Source organism: Narcine bancroftii, chromosome 3 (assembly GCF_036971445.1).
Source record: "Narcine bancroftii isolate sNarBan1 chromosome 3, sNarBan1.hap1, whole genome shotgun sequence".
NCBI lineage: Eukaryota > Metazoa > Chordata > Chondrichthyes > Torpediniformes > Narcinidae > Narcine > Narcine bancroftii.
In genome coordinates this window covers 167,098,534-167,119,293 of record NC_091471.1, presented here as the reverse complement: position 1 = coordinate 167,119,293, position 20,760 = coordinate 167,098,534, and the positions used below count along the sequence as shown (strand labels likewise).

Genomic DNA, 20,760 nt, shown 5'->3' with positions numbered 1-20,760 from the left:
ACTACCTTCCATGAACAAGAATGTCTATTTCCTCTCAGTTATAGATGATTACTCCCGTTTCCGTTCACCATCCCATGCCCCGATATCTCCACCACCTCCATAATCAAGGCACTGGCACAGATTTTTACCATGTTCGGATCTCCAGCATTCATCCACAGAGACTGGGAGTCCAGCTTCATGAGTGTGGAGCTGCACCGGTACCTAATAATGCGAGGCATTGCATCTAGTTGCACAACTAGCTAAAATCCCAGTGGCAACAGGCAGGTAGAACATGAGGACAGGCTAATCTGGAAGGCAGTTCTCCTGTACCTTAGGTCTAAAAGATGGTTCACTAACTACTGGCAGGAGGCCTTTCCCGAGGTGCTCCATGGCATATTGTCACTTTTATGTATGGTTACCAATCAGACCCTCACGAGCAACTCTTTTCCTTCCCCAGGAAATAGGCAACGGGAGTCTCACTGCCAGAATGGCTGATATCTCCGGGACCAGTCCTCCTCTGTAGACACATGAGGACTCACAAATCCAACCCCCTGGTCGAGCAGGTGCACCTCCTCCATGCCAACCCACATTATGCCTGTGTGGTGTACCCCAATGAATCTGAGGACACAGTCTCGATTTGGGACCTGGCATTGGCAAGGGGCCATCCCGGACATGCCTAGCATCTCCAGAACCCTCCTGGAGCTGACATCCTCTCCCCACCCACCATCAACCATGGGACCCCACTGCTTGCAGATCCACCCCAGACCTACACCCCCTCACTGCCATGCACCACCCTGCCCATACCGTCAGCTTCCTCAACCATCCCTGACCCAGCCAACCTTCAGGCGGCCCTGACCCACTGACCATTGACCATGAGCCTGTCCTGCGATGGAGCCAAAGGCAATGATCGCTTGAATTTGTAAATCTGTAAATATGTTTTTTTCTCCCTACTACTCTGTATCTAACAGACACTCGGCATGAAGACAGTGGTGGACCCTTTTTTTCTCCTTCCCAGGTGACTCATTTAAGAAGGGGTTGAATATGGTGATACAACCACTGGACTGTCTGTGACTGGCTGCACCTGTCTGCATTCCTGCCTGCATAATGCAGGGGGAAACCTACTGTACCTGCAGGGAGGTAACCTGGGAGGCTGGCTCCACCTACTCCCTGCCAATCACTGCCCCCATTCAAAGGCTCATGCTGGCCCTTGGGTGGGAATAGAGCACATGGAGCCAGAAGGGATGCTGAACTTTGTGTGAAAGTTTTAAGCTAATTAAAGTCTGTAGTACAGCCTTCATAGTTTGAACTTGTCTGCTCGCACTGCAGCACATAACATGTAGAATCCCGCTTACTTTTTAAAGCCAGGAACCTCAGATATTGCCTTTAAAGTCCCATTAAATTAGGCCCAAAATGCTTTTGCACTTCTAAATCATTGAATTTTCATTCAGAGCTTGTTTTTTTTTTGGTTAAAAGATACTCATTGGTACTCCCTCACACAAATTGAAACCAAATTCTATCTTCTGCTTTATGTCTCTTTTGCCATCTCATCAAGAAGCCAGGGGTCGGGGAGTCACGTGATGGAGTAGTGGCCGGACGGTGAACTCCAGCCCTCTCCAGAAAAGTCGGGAAAAACGAGAGAAAATACAAAGGCACAGAAATACAAGTTAAAGAAAAGTGAATATAAAGGTGGAAAGAAGATGGAGACAAAAGGAGAAAAATCAAAATCAACGGAAAGAAGAGAGGAAGAGAAGACAACGGAGGAAAAAGGTGAAGGCCTTACCTGTCCGAAGAGGCCCGCTGTGGAGAGAAGACCCCACTACCTCAGGTCGGTAGAAAGAGAACTACAACAATGGCTCACAGAGCCGAGTAAAAGTGCGCAACCGCGCATGCGCGACTCCTCGCGCATGCGCGATGCGCATACAAAAAAACACACCGACGGGAGGGGGGACCAGCTGGGGAGTCGATCTCCACAGCCGGCAACGACAGCTGCAGAACACCTGCAGCAAGAAGACACCACAGAAGACAATGGAAACAAGAAAGAAGAGGAGGAAAGGGCAGCAAAGAAACAACAGATGGTCAACCTAGAGGAAGAAGAAGAGGAAGAGGAAGAGTACAGGGAAATAGAAGAAGAAAAGATAGGCAAGGTAAAGGAGGTACTTGCTCTTGTTAGAGGATACATGGAGTCATTTAAAGAATGGCAAACACAGGAATTCAATGATTTAAGAAGAAGAATAAACAACACAGAAAAGAAAATAAATAAAATGGATATGACCTTAACAGAAATGGGGAAAAAAATGGACAAGATGGAAGAACGGGCAATAGCAGCAGAAATGGAGGTAGAAGACTTAAAAAAGAAATTGGAGGAATCTAATAAAAAAACTAAAGAGACACAAGAATTACTAGCCCAAAAAATAGATATAATGGAAAATTATAACAGAAGAAATAACATAAAGATAGTGGGCCTTAAGGAAGATGTAGAAGGCAAGAATATGAGGGAGTTTATAAAAGAATGGATCCCTAAGGCCCTAGGATGTCCAGAACTACAGCAAGAAATGGAAATAGAAAGGGCACATAGAGCATTGGCCCCTAAACCACAACCACAACAAAAACCAAGATCTATTGTAGTAAAATTCCTAAGATATACTACAAGAGAAAAGGTGCTGGAGAAGACAATGGAAAAAGTAAGAGAGGGCAACAAACCACTGGAGTATAAAGGGCAAAAAATCTTCATTTATCCAGATATAAGCTTTGAACTCCTAAAGAAGAGAAAAGAGTTCAATGCAGCAAAAGCGATTTTATGGAAGAAAGGATATAAATTTACACTGAAGCATCCTGCGGTATTGAAAATATTTATTCCAGGACAACAAAACAGACTATTCTCGGATCCAGAAGAAGCACGAAAATTTGCAGAACAATTACAAAAATAGACTGAGGGATGAAGACGGGTAATGAGAGCAAAAATTATCACGATTGATATGTATGTGGGTAAAGACAAAAATAGACTGAGGGATGAAGACGGGTAAGGAGGGTAAAAATGACCACGATTGATATGTATGCGGGTAAAGAGGTATAAGAGTGAATAGAGACAACGGGCATATGTGAAAGTATCTGTAATTAGAGGAAAACATAGAAAGTATAGACAAGAATTAATAAGGGAAGGTAATGGAATAGAGAGAATAAGGAGGGAACTAAAAGAGTGACCTTTGTGACATATAAAAAACGAAATCTTTTCTGGGGGGGGCTGGGTGGGGGGAAAAGAGCGGTCACTGCAAAATCAGTTGACGCTTGCGAGTGGATTCGCAAATCCAAATGGAGAGGGGAGATGTGGTTGTCCGACAAGGGATAAAGGGCAACTCAGGAGGGGAAGGGGAGATTGGGGATAAAGAAGATAGAAATAGGAGAATAAGGAAAATGTTGGATGTTGTAGGAATGTTGTCTGGTAAAGAGTTGAAAATAAGAAAACAGAAATGGAAAAGGAGGAAAGGTAATGATGGAAAAACGGAAAGAGAAGATAAACAAAATATAAAATGGCTACGCTGAACTATATGACTCTAAATATTAATGGAATACATAACCAAATTAAAAGGAAGAAACTACTAAATTTACTGAAAAAGGAAAAAATAGATATAGCATTTGTCCAAGAAACACATTTAACTGAATTGGAGCACAAGAAATTAAAGAGAGATTGGGTAGGACATGTAACAGCAGCATCGTATAATTCAAAAGCAAGAGGAGTGGCTATATTAATTAGCAAAAATGTGCCATTTAAAATAGAAGAGGAAATAATAGATCCAGCAGGGAGATATGTTATGATAAAATGTCAGATATATTCAGAGCTTTGGAATCTACTTAATATATATTCACCTAACGAAGAAGATCAAAAGTTTATGCAAGATATCTTTTTGAAGGTAGCTAATACGCAAGGGAACATACTAATAGGAGGGGATTTCAATCTGAATTTGGATCCAAATATGGATAAAACGGGGAAAAAAATTAACAGGAAGAACAAAGTAACCAAATTTATAATTAAATCAATGCAAGAAATGAAACTTGTGGACATATGGAGGAAACAAAACCCAAAAGAAAAGGAATACTCATACTACTCGACTAGACATAAAACATACTCAAGGATAGACCTATTCCTGTTATCAGCCCACATACAAGGGAGAGTTAGGAAAACGGAATATAAAGCTAGACTATTATCGGACCACTCACCCCTGTTATTGGCAATAGAGCTAGAAGACATCCCTCCAAGAATGTATAGATGGAGATTAAACCCCATGCTACTTAAAAGACAGGATTTTAGAGAATTTATTGAAAAACAATTAAAAATGTACTTTGAAGTAAATACGGAATCAGTGGAAGATAAGTTTATACTATGGGACGCAATGAAAGCATTCATTAGAGGGCAAATAATAAGTTATGCAACCAAGATGAAGAAGGACTATAATCAGGAAACAGAGCAGTTGGAAAGGGAAATAATAAACATAGAAAAAAAATTAGCAATAAAGGAAGATACAACCAAAAGAAGAGAATTGGCGGATAAAAAAATAAAATATGAAACATTACAAACATATAAGGTGGAGAAGAATATAATGAAGACAAAACAGAAATATTATGAACTAGGGGAAAAAACACACAAAATCCTAGCATGGCAGCTTAAGACAGAGCAAACTAAGAAAACGGTATTGGCAACAAGGAAAAAAGACAAACAAATTACATATAATCCAAAAGAAATTAAGGAAAACTTCAGAGAATTCTATGAACAATTATACCGAACCGAAAACGAAGGGAAAGAAGGGAAAATAGATGAATTTTTGACTAAAATTGAACTACCAAAACTACAAATAGAGGAACAAAATAAATTAACAGAACCATTTGGAACAGTAGAAATACAAGAGATAATAAAAAATTTACCAAATAATAAGACACCAGGAGAGGATGGACTCCCAATAGAATTCTACAAAACATTTAAAGACCTAATAATACCGCCCCTCCTGGATGTAATCAACCAGATTGATGAGACACAAAACTTACCAGATTCATGTAAAACAGCAATAATTACAGTGATACTAAAACAAGGGAAAGATCCACTCTCACCAGCGTCATATAGACCAATATCTTTGCTAAACACAGATTATAAGATAATAGCTAAACTATTAGCGAACAGATTAGCAGAACAGGTACCGAAAATGGTAAATTTAGACCAAACTGGATTTATCAAAAAAAGACGCACAACAGACAATATTTGTAAATTTATTAACTTAATTCATGCAGTAGAAGGAAATAAAGCACCGGCAGTAGCAGTTGCTTTAGACGCAGAGAAGGCCTTCGACAGAGTAGAATGGAATTACTTGTTCAAAGTATTGCAAAAATTCAGTTTACCGGAGAAGTATATTAATTGGATTAAAGCATTATATAAGGGACCGTTAGCGAAAGTGACAGTAAATGGACATGTATCAAAGCAATTTAACTTAAGCAGGTCAACGCGGCAGGGATGCCCACTATCACCATTATTGTTTGCGCTAGCTATAGAACCACTAGCAGAATCGATAAGAAGAGATAATAATATAAAAGGAATAAAAATAAAAGACAGGGAATATAAAATCAGTCTGTTTGCGGATGATGTGATAGTGTACTTAACAGAACCAGAACTATCAATAAAAGAACTATATAAGAAATTGAAGGAATATGGAGAAGTGTCGGGATACAAGATAAACGTAAATAAAAGTGAAGCAATGCCTATGAATAATGCGGATTTCTCAAAATTTAAGGAGGAATCCCCATTCAGATGGCAAACGCAGGCAATAAGATACCTAGGTGTGCAAATAAACAAAAATCTAGGCCAATTATATAAACTCAATTACAATCCACTAATGAAAAAACTACAGGACGATTTAGAGCATTGGAAAGAGCTACCACTAACACTGATAGGAAGGATAAACTGTATTAAAATGAACATTTTTCCAAGGATACTATACTTATTTCAGGCATTACCAATACAACTGACAGAAAAATTCTTCAAAGAGTTAAAGAAAATAATAAGGAGATTTTTATGGAGAGGGGGGAAACCGAGGATAGCACTAGACAAATTAACAGAATGGTATAAACAAGGAGGCTTACAATTGCCAAACTTCAAAAATTATTATAGAGCCGCACAATTAAGGTACCTATCAGATTTTTATCAAACAAGGGAAAAACCAGACTGGACGAGACTAGAATTAGATAAAATAGGGGAAAAGATACCTGAACACATATTATATAAATGGGACGAAAAATTGGTACAACATAGAACTTCTCCAGTATTACACCATCTCCTCAATATATGGAAGAAGATACATGTAGAAAGAAATAAAATAAATTACCAAATACCAAAACTAATATTGACGCAAAATAAGCTACTCCCTTTTACAATAGACAACCTTGCCTTTAGAAAATGGGAAAAAAAAGGGATTAAAAGAATAGAAAATTGTTTTTCAGGAAGTAGATTCTTATCCTTTGAACAAATGAGAGATAAGTACAATATAACGGGAGATACAGCGCTGGCATATTACCAACTGAGATCCTACTTGAAAGATAAATTAGGAAGCAACTTGAGTTTACCAGAGGGAAGTAACCTTGAATATGTGATTACAGATACAATGTTAATCAAAAGATTTATAAAAAATATGTATATTAAACTGCAAGAAAAGGAAAATGAGGAAACAAATGGTAAAACTAAACAAAAATGGGAACAAGATTTAAATATAAAGATAAAAAAGGAAACATGGGAGAAGTTATGCTCTGGAACGATGAGAAATACAATAAATACGAGGCTGCGTATGATACAATATAATTGGTTACACAGACTATACATTACACCGCAAAAGTTAAATAAATGGGACCCAACAGTATCTGATAGATGTTTTCGATGTAAAAAAGAAAGGGGAACAACAATTCATGCAATCTGGACATGTGAGAGAGTAGAAAAATTTTGGGATGATCTCAATCAGATATTAAATAAAATAACAGAAAACAATATACCAAAGAATCCAGAGATCTTTCTCCTAAGTAACATAAAAAATAAAGAATTTGGAATTGACTTGGAGGATGCACAAAAAAGATTTGTTAAGATAGCCCTAGCTGTAGCAAAAAAATGTATTATGTCAACCTGGAAATTGGAAGATAATTTGAAAATACAACAATGGTATATAGAAATGAATAAATGTATTCCATTAGAAAAAATAACATATAGTTTAAGAAATAATATTGAAATATTCGAACAAGTATGGGAGCCTTACATTAAATACAATAGCGAAAACCTACCGGGAACAAACATTACCTAAGTTGATGGAAGGAGAAGAGAAGAAAAAAATGGACTCAGTAGAATTTCTGGTGTATTTTTGTTGAATGACAACATTGTCTAACTGAATTAATGCAACCTAGATTGTATAACTAAAATGGATGAGAGGGGGGAGGGATGGGGGGGTGGCTTGGGAGGAGGGAGGGGGGAGGGAGAAAAAGTCACTGTAAATGTGTGGAAAAGAAAAAGTGTATATCATGGCTATTGTGATTTATGGTGTGAAAAATAAAAATTTTTAAAAAAAAAAAAAAAAAAAAAAAAAAAAAAAAAAAAAGAAGCCAGGGGTCATTGAAAAGCAAATAAAAGTTCCCAGATAATGAATCCTGTGGGACTGAGCACCCAGCCAAGTATCATGATTTTTTAAAACTCTTAAATTTTAAATCCATTGCTGACCTTCTCATCTTTCCAAACCTTTTAACCTTCACTAACGATCTCTTGTCTGAAGTATTTGCAAAAATTCATGGTGGAAAATTTGTCTTTGGACACTACCACTAAACATCCCTAAGAATATCATATTGCCAGACCATATGACTGCCCAATTTTCAGCTAATATTTGCATGTGTGTATAGCAGCTCCTTTTTCATTTTTTTTTTTAGATAGGTTTTGCCTTTCTTGACAATTGTGATGGCCCTTAGGATTAATTTCTCCACTCATCCAGTACATTTCTCTCACACGAGTTAGAATTGGAGGAGAAACATGGTTCATCATCTGAGTGGTCCAGTTCACCATTTCATCATGAGCTGGATGGATTCCTGAATATGAATTGCTCAAGCCTGATTACCTTTTGCTTCCTATGTATGCTGTATAACCCGCTGAGTTACTCTAGCAATTTTGTGTATTTCATTCGACCCAGCAGCCACAGATTTTCTGGTTTAACTGAATGCTCGTAATGCAACTTTGCAAAATTGGATTTTCTGTTAGAACGTGGAACACTACAGGACAGAAACAGGTCCTTGGGCACATAATGTCTGCACTGTATCATGATGCTAAATTAAACTAATACTCTGCTACTTGCACACAATATATACCTTGCTACTTCCTGCCCATATATGTGTCTATCTAGAAACTTTTTTACGCATTATCATATCTGCTTCCACCAGTACTCTTGGCAGCCTGTTCCAGACATCTATCGCCACTCTCTGTAAAAAGAAAATGTGCCCCCCTTCTTTCCACCTTAAAGGTCTTACAGGCACATCAAATACCTCTAGTATTTGACATTTCTACTCTGGAGAGAAAGCTGCTCTCTTAGAAAATATGGCTGTTTCCCAAAGAAAACTCAGCTGGATGGCATTCTTTCTTGTGGAGGTGTTAAACGTCAATGCATTTCTCCAGATTGAATATGAATGAATGTGTCTTAGCTGATGTACAAGAACAAGGGATATGTTGCTGATATCATTCAGGTATAGAAATGGATATGGTGTACCCATCTAGCTGGTACTCATGTGAAAAGTAGCAGAATAAAAGTCCCATGTAATTTCATGAAACAAAAATTCTCATGATATTTTGGTCAGGGGGTTTAAATTGAATTATTCCATCCAGTTTAGAAACTTCTTAGATTTTAGTGTTCTAAATGAAGTTCTGATATCTTGTGTGACCCACATGTTGGATGGACATCACTTAAAAGGCGTGTTTTAAAAGTATTAAGTGTCTTTTGACCATTTTAAAGGGGTATGCTCTCAGGCAAGAATGAAAAGTGTTGTAACTCCTTTGAGGTCGATTGTAAGAACAATATTTTGCGAACTTCCTTGCAGAATGTAGCACTTTCAGATTAGTCTCATCTTCTGATGGAGAAAGATGAAGACATTGGGAAAGGGGAATGAGAAATGCATCATTGTTGTGGAGTTGGGTGGGAGAATGGCTTGAGGAAATGGTCCGACTTTCTGCGACAAGTAGTAAGAATTGTTGCTCTCATTTTGCTTCCATTTTTTTACTTAAATACAATTCAGATTATCCTAAATTAACATGCACTACAATTACGAAGGTACCAGCAAATCTAGACTTTGCAGTCTAACTGACGTACAGGAATCTACACTGTATCATGTAATGTAATTAAACTTTCACTTTTCACCAGGTTTGGCTCTTATTAATCTCACTGTTTCCTCTGTTCTTGTTGAATTCCATCCACGTTATATTGTTCTTTTTTTTTTAAAAGCACACTATATCAATAATTCGAATAACTATTCTGATGATATCTCATCAGAATTAATATGCTTCAATTTGTCATATCAAATAATGTTCTAGGTAAAAACATTATGCTTCCATATCTGGTCTCTGTATCAGAATGTACATCTTCGATATATCTCCAGAAATGCTGGAGAAACTCAACAGGTCACACAGCGTCCATAGGTGGAAAAAGTATATAACCAACGTTTCGGGCAAGAAGCCCTTCATCAGGGTACATTTTGTGTATTAATTATCAGGTGTCTGATTATGTCTTGATAGGATTCTCTTTATCTGAAAAATAATTGCTTTGATACATTTTTCTGCCTGGGCACGCGAGTATCACAGTTGGATTGTGCTTGGTTGTGTTAAATTAGGTTTCATGCAGATGGGAGATTTTTTTTCTGCTCTCTCTTTACCAAGTAGTAAATGTATTTGAATCATTTTACTGGTTTGTGCATGAGGTAGATTTAAACCCTTGATACTATGATGGAAAGCAGAGTTTTGTGAGAAATCAGTGAAGTTTCAAAATTGTGAAGGAGACTGATTGTGATAGATAAGGTACTGCTTAAAAATGTTTCAAATTAGAACAAAGGGAGCTGTGCGGTCCTCTCTAGGATCTTGCTGCCCACTATTTCACCACACCAGCATATATTGGGTATTTTTCATGATTATTTTGTTAAGAATCTGCCTTGCAGTTTTAGTCCCTCGGAAAACAGAATTTTGCAAAAACAAAATTCCTGCCTCCACATTCTATTATATCTATTTTCCTGATGCCTAATTCCTTGCTTTTACCAAGTGTTATAACATTGAATTTTGGTGCAATGTCGGGGTCCTATCGATATTCCCTCAGTGTTGAAGTTTTCAGTCTTTTTATAGGCAAAATAATATCTTTATTTTCTCCTTGAAATTCAAGATCCTTGATGTTAACGACTGAATCTCAAGTAATGAGTGCAATTGATTTTGATTTCTGATAGTTATATTAATGTTCATCACTGTTTATAAGTTACTTCATAGAGAAGCTAGCAATTTTTCAGAAGACAAACAGTTGGGTTTTTTTTAAAATGTATTTAGATTGTCCTTGAACTTGTACTTCAAACACCTCAACATCTTTGTGCCTAGTATAAAAATATGCTTCTGTGTTTAGGACTCTGCAATTTTTATTTTATTATTGCAGTACCTGTTGCACCTAAGTATGGGTTGACTTACCTGGCTAGCACACAAAACATGTTTTTTCACTGTATCTAGGTACACATGAGAAAAAGAAATCAGTTCACAATTATGTCTTCAAGTAAGTATCCAGTTCCTTTTGCGTTGAAGTGATCTGGCAAATGCAAGAGATTAAAGATTTTGCATGCTAAATAAGGCACACTGAAAATGCAGTTAGCTCAGGGATGTTTTCTGACAAATACTCAACAGGGAATGATGACAGGTTTTTCAACTTAAAAACATGAAGAAGTTGTGTGGAGAATACACAGCTAGCTCACTTGTCACTCTTCCAATTTCAGTTTAAAGCTGAATGAGCTATATTTCAAGTTTTAGCTATTATATAGGTCGTCAAGTTGTAAGCCTGAGTAAGGAGAAAATTGTTCTAAAGTCTTGAGATACTGTTTCAAGTTTAATCTTGTTTGTTGGTGCATAACTAAAATGTAAAAGCATACATGGGATGGAAATGAATGCCATCTGCTGAATGAATGAACCAATATAATTGAATGCTTTTCACTGCACTATGTTGCTAATCAGTGAAAAGTAACCAATTAAGAAGTGAAGACTTTTTCCTCTTAAAACCTTTTACTACCCAGCTCAATCAGCTCAGCAGTTAGGGAAAAGTCCCATTGATGTGGACCTTGTGTGACTCAAGGAAGGTTGTATAGGAAGTCTATAGGTTAGAGAAAGTATTAAAAGAAGCATGCAAAAGTGAGAAGATGTCATTAACATGGTAACTTAAACTTTGTTGTAGTCAAGATTCTTTTTCTTTTTCAACATTTTTATGGAATATTATATAATATTACAGACATACACAAAGAATGATGCATAAAACTAATACAAACAATTCGAGCAGACGGGGCGTGGCAAGATAGCATAGAGTCTAAATGTGCAATCTTGACCTCTCTGGCCAGACTTTTAAATACCCATTTTTTAACACTTTGTTTCCAAGTTTAAACTTTTTAAATTTTAGTTTAAAGTATTAAGGAATTATTATGGCCACTAATGGTAAAAATACTAACTCTCAAGTTCAAAGGAAAATACATTTTTGAAGTGCTGAAGATTTGGAGCCTAGATGACTTGAAACAGCCCCAGGCTCAATTTCTTCATTGCCTAAATCCCAAGGATCACCTGGGGAGGCTGAAAAGGAAATGCATCAGGCAGTATTACAATCTGAAGAAGTCGTTTTTCTTCGCGAATGGATGAGAAGACAAGATGCGGGGGGAGACCAGCGGCGACTCCCTGAAGAAGTTGGGATGCCGTCGCTGGGAGTCCAGACCCGCAGTAAATCTTTTAAAATGGCTTTTGTTGAATTGCAGCAGGAGCTACAGTTACCTTGTTCTGCCACCGTGTCAGAGAGAGCAGAGCTGAGATTTACGGATTCACAATGTATGCAATTAAATGCAGTTCTTCAACCTATGTTGACATCTCTAATGAATGAGATGGTTCAATTGAATGCTGGTATAAGTTCAGAATTAAATATGGTTAAGACACGTGTGGATGCATCTTTTGAAGAATTTTTAAAATTTCAGACTTTTTTTGGACTGTAAACAACAAGTGACTTCTAACACAGAAAAAGTGTTGAAGGTGGAAAAGTCAGTCATAGAATTAGGAGATCGTGAGAAGGAGCTAGAAAGAAAAATAGATTATTTGGAAAATCAAAGCAGAAGGAATAATGTGAAAATTGTTGGTTTGCCAGAAGGTACAGAAGGACAAAACCCTCTTTGTTTCTTTAAAGACTGGATTCCGCAAATATTAGGGCAAGAATTTTTCTCTGGGGGATTGGCACTGGAAAGAGCCCATAGAGCTTTAAGAAGAATACCCTCAGCTGGTCAACCCCCGAGACCGGTAATAATTCGATGTCTGAGTTATTTGGATAGAGAAGCAATACTTCGACTTGCAGTACAAAATGCGAGACAACGACAAACCCCATTATTGATTCAGAATAGTAGAGTCTTTTCTTATCCTGATCTGAGTCAAGATGTTATTCAACGTTAACGTCGATTTAATCCAGTTAAAGAAGTTTTGTGGCGTAAAGGTTAAGTCTACTTTTCGCTACCCTGCAGTGTTGAAGGTCTTTTACGGAGACTATCAATTTCGGTTTTTTGAAACTGATTGTGAAGCAATGATTTTTGCTGACTCATTGCCGGATATAAGAGGACAAAGACGTAGCTCACCATTATCTCCTAAAGAAAAATTTGGTCGTTCTGAAAATGGAAGAAATGGCAGAAATGGGATAAATGGAAATGGAAAGAGTCCACCTCCTTCCGAAATTGGATCTTCGAGACTGGAGTCTTTTGGATGAAATGAAGAATTTTCTTAGTTTATTTTTTTCTTTTGTTATTATGATACTTGGGTGTTACTGATTGTTTGGCTGGGGAGGGGAAGATTTGCACTAAGTTCTTTATTAGTCATCAGCCACTGGTGGGTGATCCACACCCAATTTTTGTTTAGGGGATTACGACCTTTTGGTAGTTTTGTTTTGGGGGGGAATTTTTTAAATTGTGTTTTTTAATTTTTTTTTAACTTTTTCTCTTAGTTTTTAATTTGTGATTTTTTTATTGGAGGACCTATATACGTTGATTTGAGTCTTTATATAAAGATTATTGGTATTTAGTAATAATAGTAGATATGTTGAAGTTGAGGTTTGCTACTTTTAATGTTCGAGGATTAAATAGTATGATTAAATGTAAGCAAGTCTTGGTGTATATTAAGAAAATGAAAATTGATATTGCTTTGTTACAAGAAACACATTTAAATGTGAAGGAAAGTGTGAAATTAAAAAGGGATTGAGTTATAAAGGTACCAGAGAAGGGTTATATTTTATTTATGTATCAAATATTATAGGATGGTATGGATAAAAAGGGTTGGGATAGATTTAAAATTAAATGGGAAGCGGATATTGGTTTTACTTTTTCTGAAGAGGATTGGTTAGATATTTGTTGTGATAGTGTGACTAGATTGATAAATGCATGTTATGCAATAATTAATTACAATTTTTTACATCAATTATATTTGACACCTGAAAAATTTAAAAAATATGGTTTTAATGAATCAAATTTGTGTTTTAGATGTGGTGATACAGTTGGAACTTTTTTTCATGCTGTTTGGTCATGTATACATATTCAATCTTTTTGGAAGAAAATTCAACCTTTTTAGAATATCTGTATAAGATTAAAATAGTTTTAGATCCAACAGTATTTTTATTGGGTAGTTTGCAACCTCTGAAAGGTTTGGGATTAGATAAGTTTCAGCTTGCTTTTGTATATTTAGCTTTATCCGTAGAGAAAAAATGTATTGCTAGTATGTGGAAAGATACAAATATGATTGATATTAATAGATGGCATAATGAGATGAAATATTGTTTAATAATGGAAAAAATTACATATGTTTCGCATGATAATTATAATTTTTTTATTAATAAGCGGTTGTTATACTTGGAATATTTACATTTCAATTTATATTGACTAGATTTTAATATGTATATTTAACTTTTTTTAAATATTCTTTCTTATTTGTTTTATGAACGAATAAATAAAGTTTTAAAAAACCCCCAAAAAAACATTTCGAGCAGACAAGATAAAACTATTTTTTTTCTTATGCAACAGTATTATTCATAGGTAAATTGGAAAAAAAAAGAAAACAAACAATATAATTAACTAATCTAAACCCCAAACCATTCCCAAGTTGCGTGTCAATATAGGAAAAAAAAACTGCCAGTAGAAATAAATAAACGCATAATCACAAGAATCACAAAGAACCTGATTAAGGTTCCCATTAGAGGCTGTGAAAATAATTCAAAAAAGAACCACAAAGATTGGCAAATTTTAAATTCAAGCCCATTATGGAACATCTTATTTTCTCCCAAGGTTAAATATGATATCATATCATATAACCATTGATTATGAGTGGATAGGACAGCATCTTTCCATCTGATCAAAATAACACATCTTGCAATAAGAGAGAGGCAAAGGCTAATACATGACATTGAAATGAAGGCAATTTCACTACCCTCTGTCAACCATCCCAAACAAGGCCACCAATCGGTCTGGTGCTAGGTTAACATTAATATTTATTGATAAAATACAAAAGACCTCTTTTCAATACTTGGTAAGGGTCAAACAACACCGAAACACATGAATTGATGATCCAACCTCATTCTTATATCTGTCACAGAATGATACTAGCTAATTAACTTTAGACATATAATTTCTATGCACAACTTTGAATTGTGACAGTGAGTGATGGGCACAAAGAGAAGATGTATTAACCAACTTAAAAACAGAGTTCATGAATTATCAGAAATAGAATTATAGCAGTCATGGTCCCATGTATTTTTAATTTTATCCATGAAGCTTGCCTTGATTTCAGCAGAACATCATATACAATAGCTATTAACCTTTTCTGAGATGGTGAAGATTGTAAACTGTTTCTATCAAAATCGTAACAGGAAACTGCAAGAATCTTGAAGATTGAGAATAGAAAAAGTCCCTAATCTGCAAATATCTATAAAAGTGAGGATTGGGTAAATTAAATTTAAAAGAAAGTTACAAGATTATTATCAATAAACAAATTAATAAAACATTTAATACCTAATTTGGACCATTCCTGAAATGCAGAATCCATCAAAGAAGGTTGAAAAAAGAATTGTTAAAATAGGACTGAAAAGAAGAAATCTTTGAAGCCCAAAATATTTTCTGAGCTGAAACCAAAATCTAATTGTATGTTTAACCACTAGATTATCAATGTTTTTACCAATAGGAAAAGGTAGAGGCACTCTAAGTATTGAAACAATAGAGAATTTCTGGGTTGAATTCAGCTCTAAATCAACCCATGCAGGACCAATAGTTTTATTATCATAATATAACCAATATATAATATAGCAAATATTGACAACCCAATAATAAAATCTGAAATTGAGTAGAGCCAAGCCTCTGTTCTTCTTAACATTTTGGAGATATACTTTACCTACATGATATGATGGAATCAAATGAGTCAAAAAAGATTTAGGAAAACAAAAATTGGAATAGCTTGAAAAATATATTAAAAATTAGATAAAATATTAATCTAATGATGTTGGATGTTATCCAATTCAGGACATCAAAAGAGGAAACAACTGGGATAAATATTTCTTCACCTAATTTAATAAGGCAAGGAAATTCTCTTTAAACAGATGTTTGTGACTCTTCGTAATTGTTACACCAAGTTATATAAATTGATTTTTAGCTATTTTAAAAAGAAAAAGCAGTATGTAAGGGGGCTAGAGTGTTCAAAAGAAATAATTCACTCTTTTGTAAATTTAATTTATATCCAGAAAATTGACCAAATTTCTGAAATAATGTTAGTAGAGCAGGAATTAAGGAGTTAGGATCCGATACAAAAAGCAAAAGGTCATCAGCGTAAAGAGAAAATTTATGAACCAATCCTCCCCTAAAAATACTTGAAATATCTTGAGATTCACTAAGGGCAATAGCCAGAGGTTCTAAGACTAAATTAAACAGCAATAGACTAAAGAGGGCATTCTTGTCTAGTCCCAAGATAACGTTTAAAAGGACTAGATAATATAGAATTTGTGAGAATAGAAACCAGAAACAAGTATAATAACTTGATCCATGGAATAAATGTGGGGCAAAAATTAAACTTTCCTAATATTGCAAGTAAATATTCCCATTCAACTCTATCAAAAAAATTTCAGCATCTAAGGAAATAGCATATTCCAAAGAAAAAAAAAGAAGGGGAATATATAATATTCAAGAAGCAGCATATATTGAAATGTGAATAACAATTTTTAATGAAACCCACCTAATCCTCAGATATAATTAAAGGTAAGATATTTACCAATTTATTGACCAATATTTTAGAGAGAATTTGTACATCAACATTTAAAAGAGAAATTGGTCTGTAGGAGGCACAAACTGACAAATCTTTATTCTTTCTATGGATAAGGAAGATCATTGCTTATAAAATGTAGTTGGCAAATTGCCAGATTTAAAAGAAAAAAAAGATTCTGGTGAATAATAAGGTTTGGCTGCTTAACAAGGAAATATGAGTACTAAGAAAATGATCTCGTGCAGCTGAGTACCTAGTCTCATATCAAAAGTAGCAGGAAATGTCAATAAAGGATTTAAAAAGACCAAATCAATTAAGTTTCTTTGCATTAATACTTCTTTCACTTGAAGGAATGCATTTTGGAATTACAGTATTTGAAAATTGGAATGTTGACTCTGCTTTTGTTCCTGACATTTGTGAGTGAATGAATGAAACTGTGATCATCTCACAGCAGTGGTTAGTAACAGAAGTTAGAGTGAAGAAAAGCTGCAGCTGACTTAATAACCAGTCTTACATCTGAGACATATGAGTGTTCTTTAACTTCAATGCCATGTATATTGTTATTTTAATTTCTGAAATGATTCAATGTTTTTTTAGTCAAATTTTGACATTTTCAGTTAGGTTAATTTAACTTTACAGCAAATGAGAAAGAGATTAGTGAGTGAGCACAAGTAGAATTAAATAACCTATGGTAAAGGAAAGTGACAGGAACAAGAACTGGAGGTCGACGAATTGATGACCAGGTCAATCATACATGGTGTTTATCGTTATGGCAATTAGCATAGGTTCCCATGCCAAGACTTGTTTTTAAAAATTGTGAATATAATTTGTCAAGTTGGATATTTCAATGCCACTAGCACAGCTGAGGAATAGATGCAAACAAACACATTTTGAAGAAATATGTTCTGAGAAATTTAAAATGAAAGTTAAGCTAAAAATAATTAAAGCATAATTTTTTTAGAATATGGAAAGAGGGCCCTGGTCCAATTATCCCATAACTTCTAATTATTTTTCAATTGCAAATTACATGTTTATTACAGCACTGGAAATTGATACAAAAGCCAGTATATATTTTGTGCATCACACCTCAGTTCTTTCCCATCAATGGCTTGTCGTCACACTTTTACCTGATTGGTTCCATTTGCCTATTCGTGAAGCAATGGCAAATCTATAAAACAGATTTGGGATGAACCAATCAAAAGTAAATCCATTATAACGTCCTCTGTTTGAATTTTATATGCATGGTATCTTTATAAACATGCCATTTTTTAATTGTACTTCCTGGCAATGTTTTCTTTTGTGGAATATGGGTGTTAAATTGTTCTCGAATTTAGATTTTCACAGCCATTCCAGAAAACATTTAAGAATCATCCATATTGTGTGTCTGAAATTGCATATATGCTGGAGAAAGAGATGGAAAATTTCCTTCCCTGATGCGGTTAATAAACCAGATGGGATTTTATGACAATCCAGTAGTATCATAGTCATTTATTGTAGTGTTGAAGCATTTAATTTATTCTGAAATTTGTCTTCTCAACTTCTCAAATTGCTGTCTGTTTTGTAAAACAGTAATACTTGACTAAAAAATGATGACCAAGTTTACTGAGTGTGTGTTGTTTAATGAATGAGGCATTTATTTGCTGCTATCTATCCTGTTACTTAGAGTTGACATGAGAAAACCTTGTACCAATTGATGGAAATCTTTCAAAATTAAAAACATGATTAAAACTAGTTGCTTTAGTTTAATAAGATTTGTTTAATGTCATTTAGGAGATTGTTAATATGTGTATGCCTTCAGCTTTTTAAACAGAAGTTGTCTCTTTCCTTTAGTCACGGGAACCTATTAGATTAACTGAACTCAAGGCCGAAGTATCTCCTCGGATATCTGCAGAGGACCTGATTGATCTGTGTGAGTTGTCTGGACCAACCAACTCCAAGATGCCCACTAAAAAGACAAAATCAGGGAGGCCAAAACTGCTCGTGGTGGACATTCGCAACAGTGAGGAGTATCCTTGCACAAAGTATAAATACTTTTTCTACCCTTAGATTCAGGTTACTGAATGGAAAGGAGATGCAAAATTATCTGCAATAGTGTGTGTTATTTACTGAAGGTAGATTTTTGAATGCCAAGAGGTATAATAAATGGGTAGGAAAGAAGATACTGCACAGGGTCAGGCACCACCTTATTGAATGGCAGAGCAGGCACAATAGAACACATTGTCCATTCCTCCTTCTCACTGTCATGTTTAACAAAAGATGATTTCTTTGCATCTTGCTTTATCAGAAGTAAGCTGAAAAAATGTAGGATATGTGTAATATATAAAGTAGACAAAGAAACATTTGAGTATATATACTTGGTAGCCAAAAACATTAGTCGCATTCAATAATGATTTTGAAATTTAAATGTGCATCATTTTTAAATTTGAACTTGTGTCATAGTGTCATGGAGTTTTGGAGCATGGAAACAGGCCCTACAGCCCAACCTGTGTATGTCGATCAACTTGTCTGTCTAAGCCAGTCCCATTTGTCTGTCTTTAGCCCATAGGCCTCCTAACCTTTCCTTGTACCTGTCTAAATTTTTTAAAACTTTGCAATTGTATCCACCTCTATCACTTCCTTTGGCATCTCCTTCCACATACCTTACCATCATTTGAAACTAGGACAAAATATATATTTGCGGAGCCACTCTTTATAAGTTGACAAGTACATATTAAACCACATAACTATTTTTAGCACTGCTTTCAACAACTAATGCTTATTTTGTATTTTATGAGCTGCTTTATGAGATTTGACATATGGTTGATAGGTAAAATGAAAGTCTGCCATTTGATCAAATGAATAAACTTCAACTTGCATTCAGTTTATAAGATCAGATGAATAAGAGCAATTTTATGACCCTGTTCAGAACCATCTTTTTCAGGGCTATTCAACCATCCCATATTTTACTGTCAAGTCCACTTTTTAAAAAAAAAAGCAGTATTTGAATTCTTGTAGTACTTCACGTCAAAGCATCCCACAGCACTTTAAAATCAGTGAAGCAGCCAAGGTTGTAATAGAAAATAATGTAGCAGCCAATTTGCCATCAAGACCAGACATACCAATGTGGAAAAAAAACAGATAATTGATTCAATGACATTAGCCAAAGGATAAAAATTGTCCAACATGCCAAAGAGAACTCTCCTGTTCTATAAAATATTGACCCTTGATCTCTTAAGACCACCCAAGAGAGCACGTAACCCCTGGGTATGAACCTTTGCCTTGATTTAACATCTCATTTGAAAGGTAGTTTCTGAAAAGAAAACCCTGAATCATTTTCAGTGGTGGCATTTTTTTAAATATATTGGACACTTAACTTGGAATTTTCTGCATATATTTTCAGGTGAGAATTTCAAAATGGCAACTATCCTTGTGTTATTAAATTCACTTTTCTTTCAGTCTTTTTATGTTTAGCCATAATGGATTGAACATTGGCTGAAAGGGAGAGGCCAGAGAGTGGTAGTGGATAATTGTCTGTCAGGTTGGAGGCCGGTGACCAGTGGTGTGCCTCAAGGATCTGTATTGGGCCCATTGTTGTTCGTTATATACATTAATGATCTAGATGATGGGGTGGTGAATTGGATTAGTAAATATGCAGACGATACTAAGATAGGTGGAATGGTGGATAATGAAGAAGGTTTTCAAGGATTGCAGAGGGATTTGGGCTGCTTAGAAAAGTGGGCTGAAAAATGGCAGATGGAATTTAATGCTGATAAGTGTGAGGTGCTTCATTTTGGTAAGAAGAATCAGAATAGGACATACGTGGTAAATGGGAGAGCATTGAGGAATTCAGAAGAGCAGAAAGATTTAGGAGTAACGGTACATCGTTCCCTGAAGGTAGAAACTCATGTGAATAGGGTGGTGAAGAAGGCTTTTAGTATGCTGGCCTTTATCAATCATTGCATGGAATATAGGAGTTGGGAGGTGATGTTGAGATTGTATAAGACGTTGGTGCGGCCTAATTGGGAGTTCTGTGTGCAGTTCTGGTCGCCTAATTATAGGAAGGATATAAACAGAGTGGAGAGAGTGCAGAGAAGGTTTACCAGAATGTTACCTGGGTTTAAGCATCTAGAGTATAGGGAGAGATTGGACAGATTAGGTCTTTATTCTTTGGAGCGTAGAAGGTTGAGAGGGGATTTGATAGAAGTATTTAAGATTATGAAAGGGATAGACAGAGTGGATGTGGATAGACTATTTCCATTAAGAGG

The 20,760-nt window shown here is 35.6% G+C and overlaps 1 protein-coding gene across 4 annotated transcripts in view; it reads left to right on the top strand.

Annotated features, from left to right (window-relative positions):
- The window catches only part of tbck (TBC1 domain containing kinase), a 278,142-nt gene that overhangs the window by 190,078 nt on the left and 67,304 nt on the right, over positions 1–20,760 (top strand). For all 4 annotated transcript variants that reach the window (XM_069925750.1, XM_069925752.1, XM_069925751.1 and 1 more), the window contains one exon: positions 18,347–18,522. In XM_069925750.1, the coding sequence (XP_069781851.1) occupies positions 18,347–18,522 (176 nt within the window). The remainder of the gene's footprint in view (positions 1–18,346; positions 18,523–20,760) is intronic.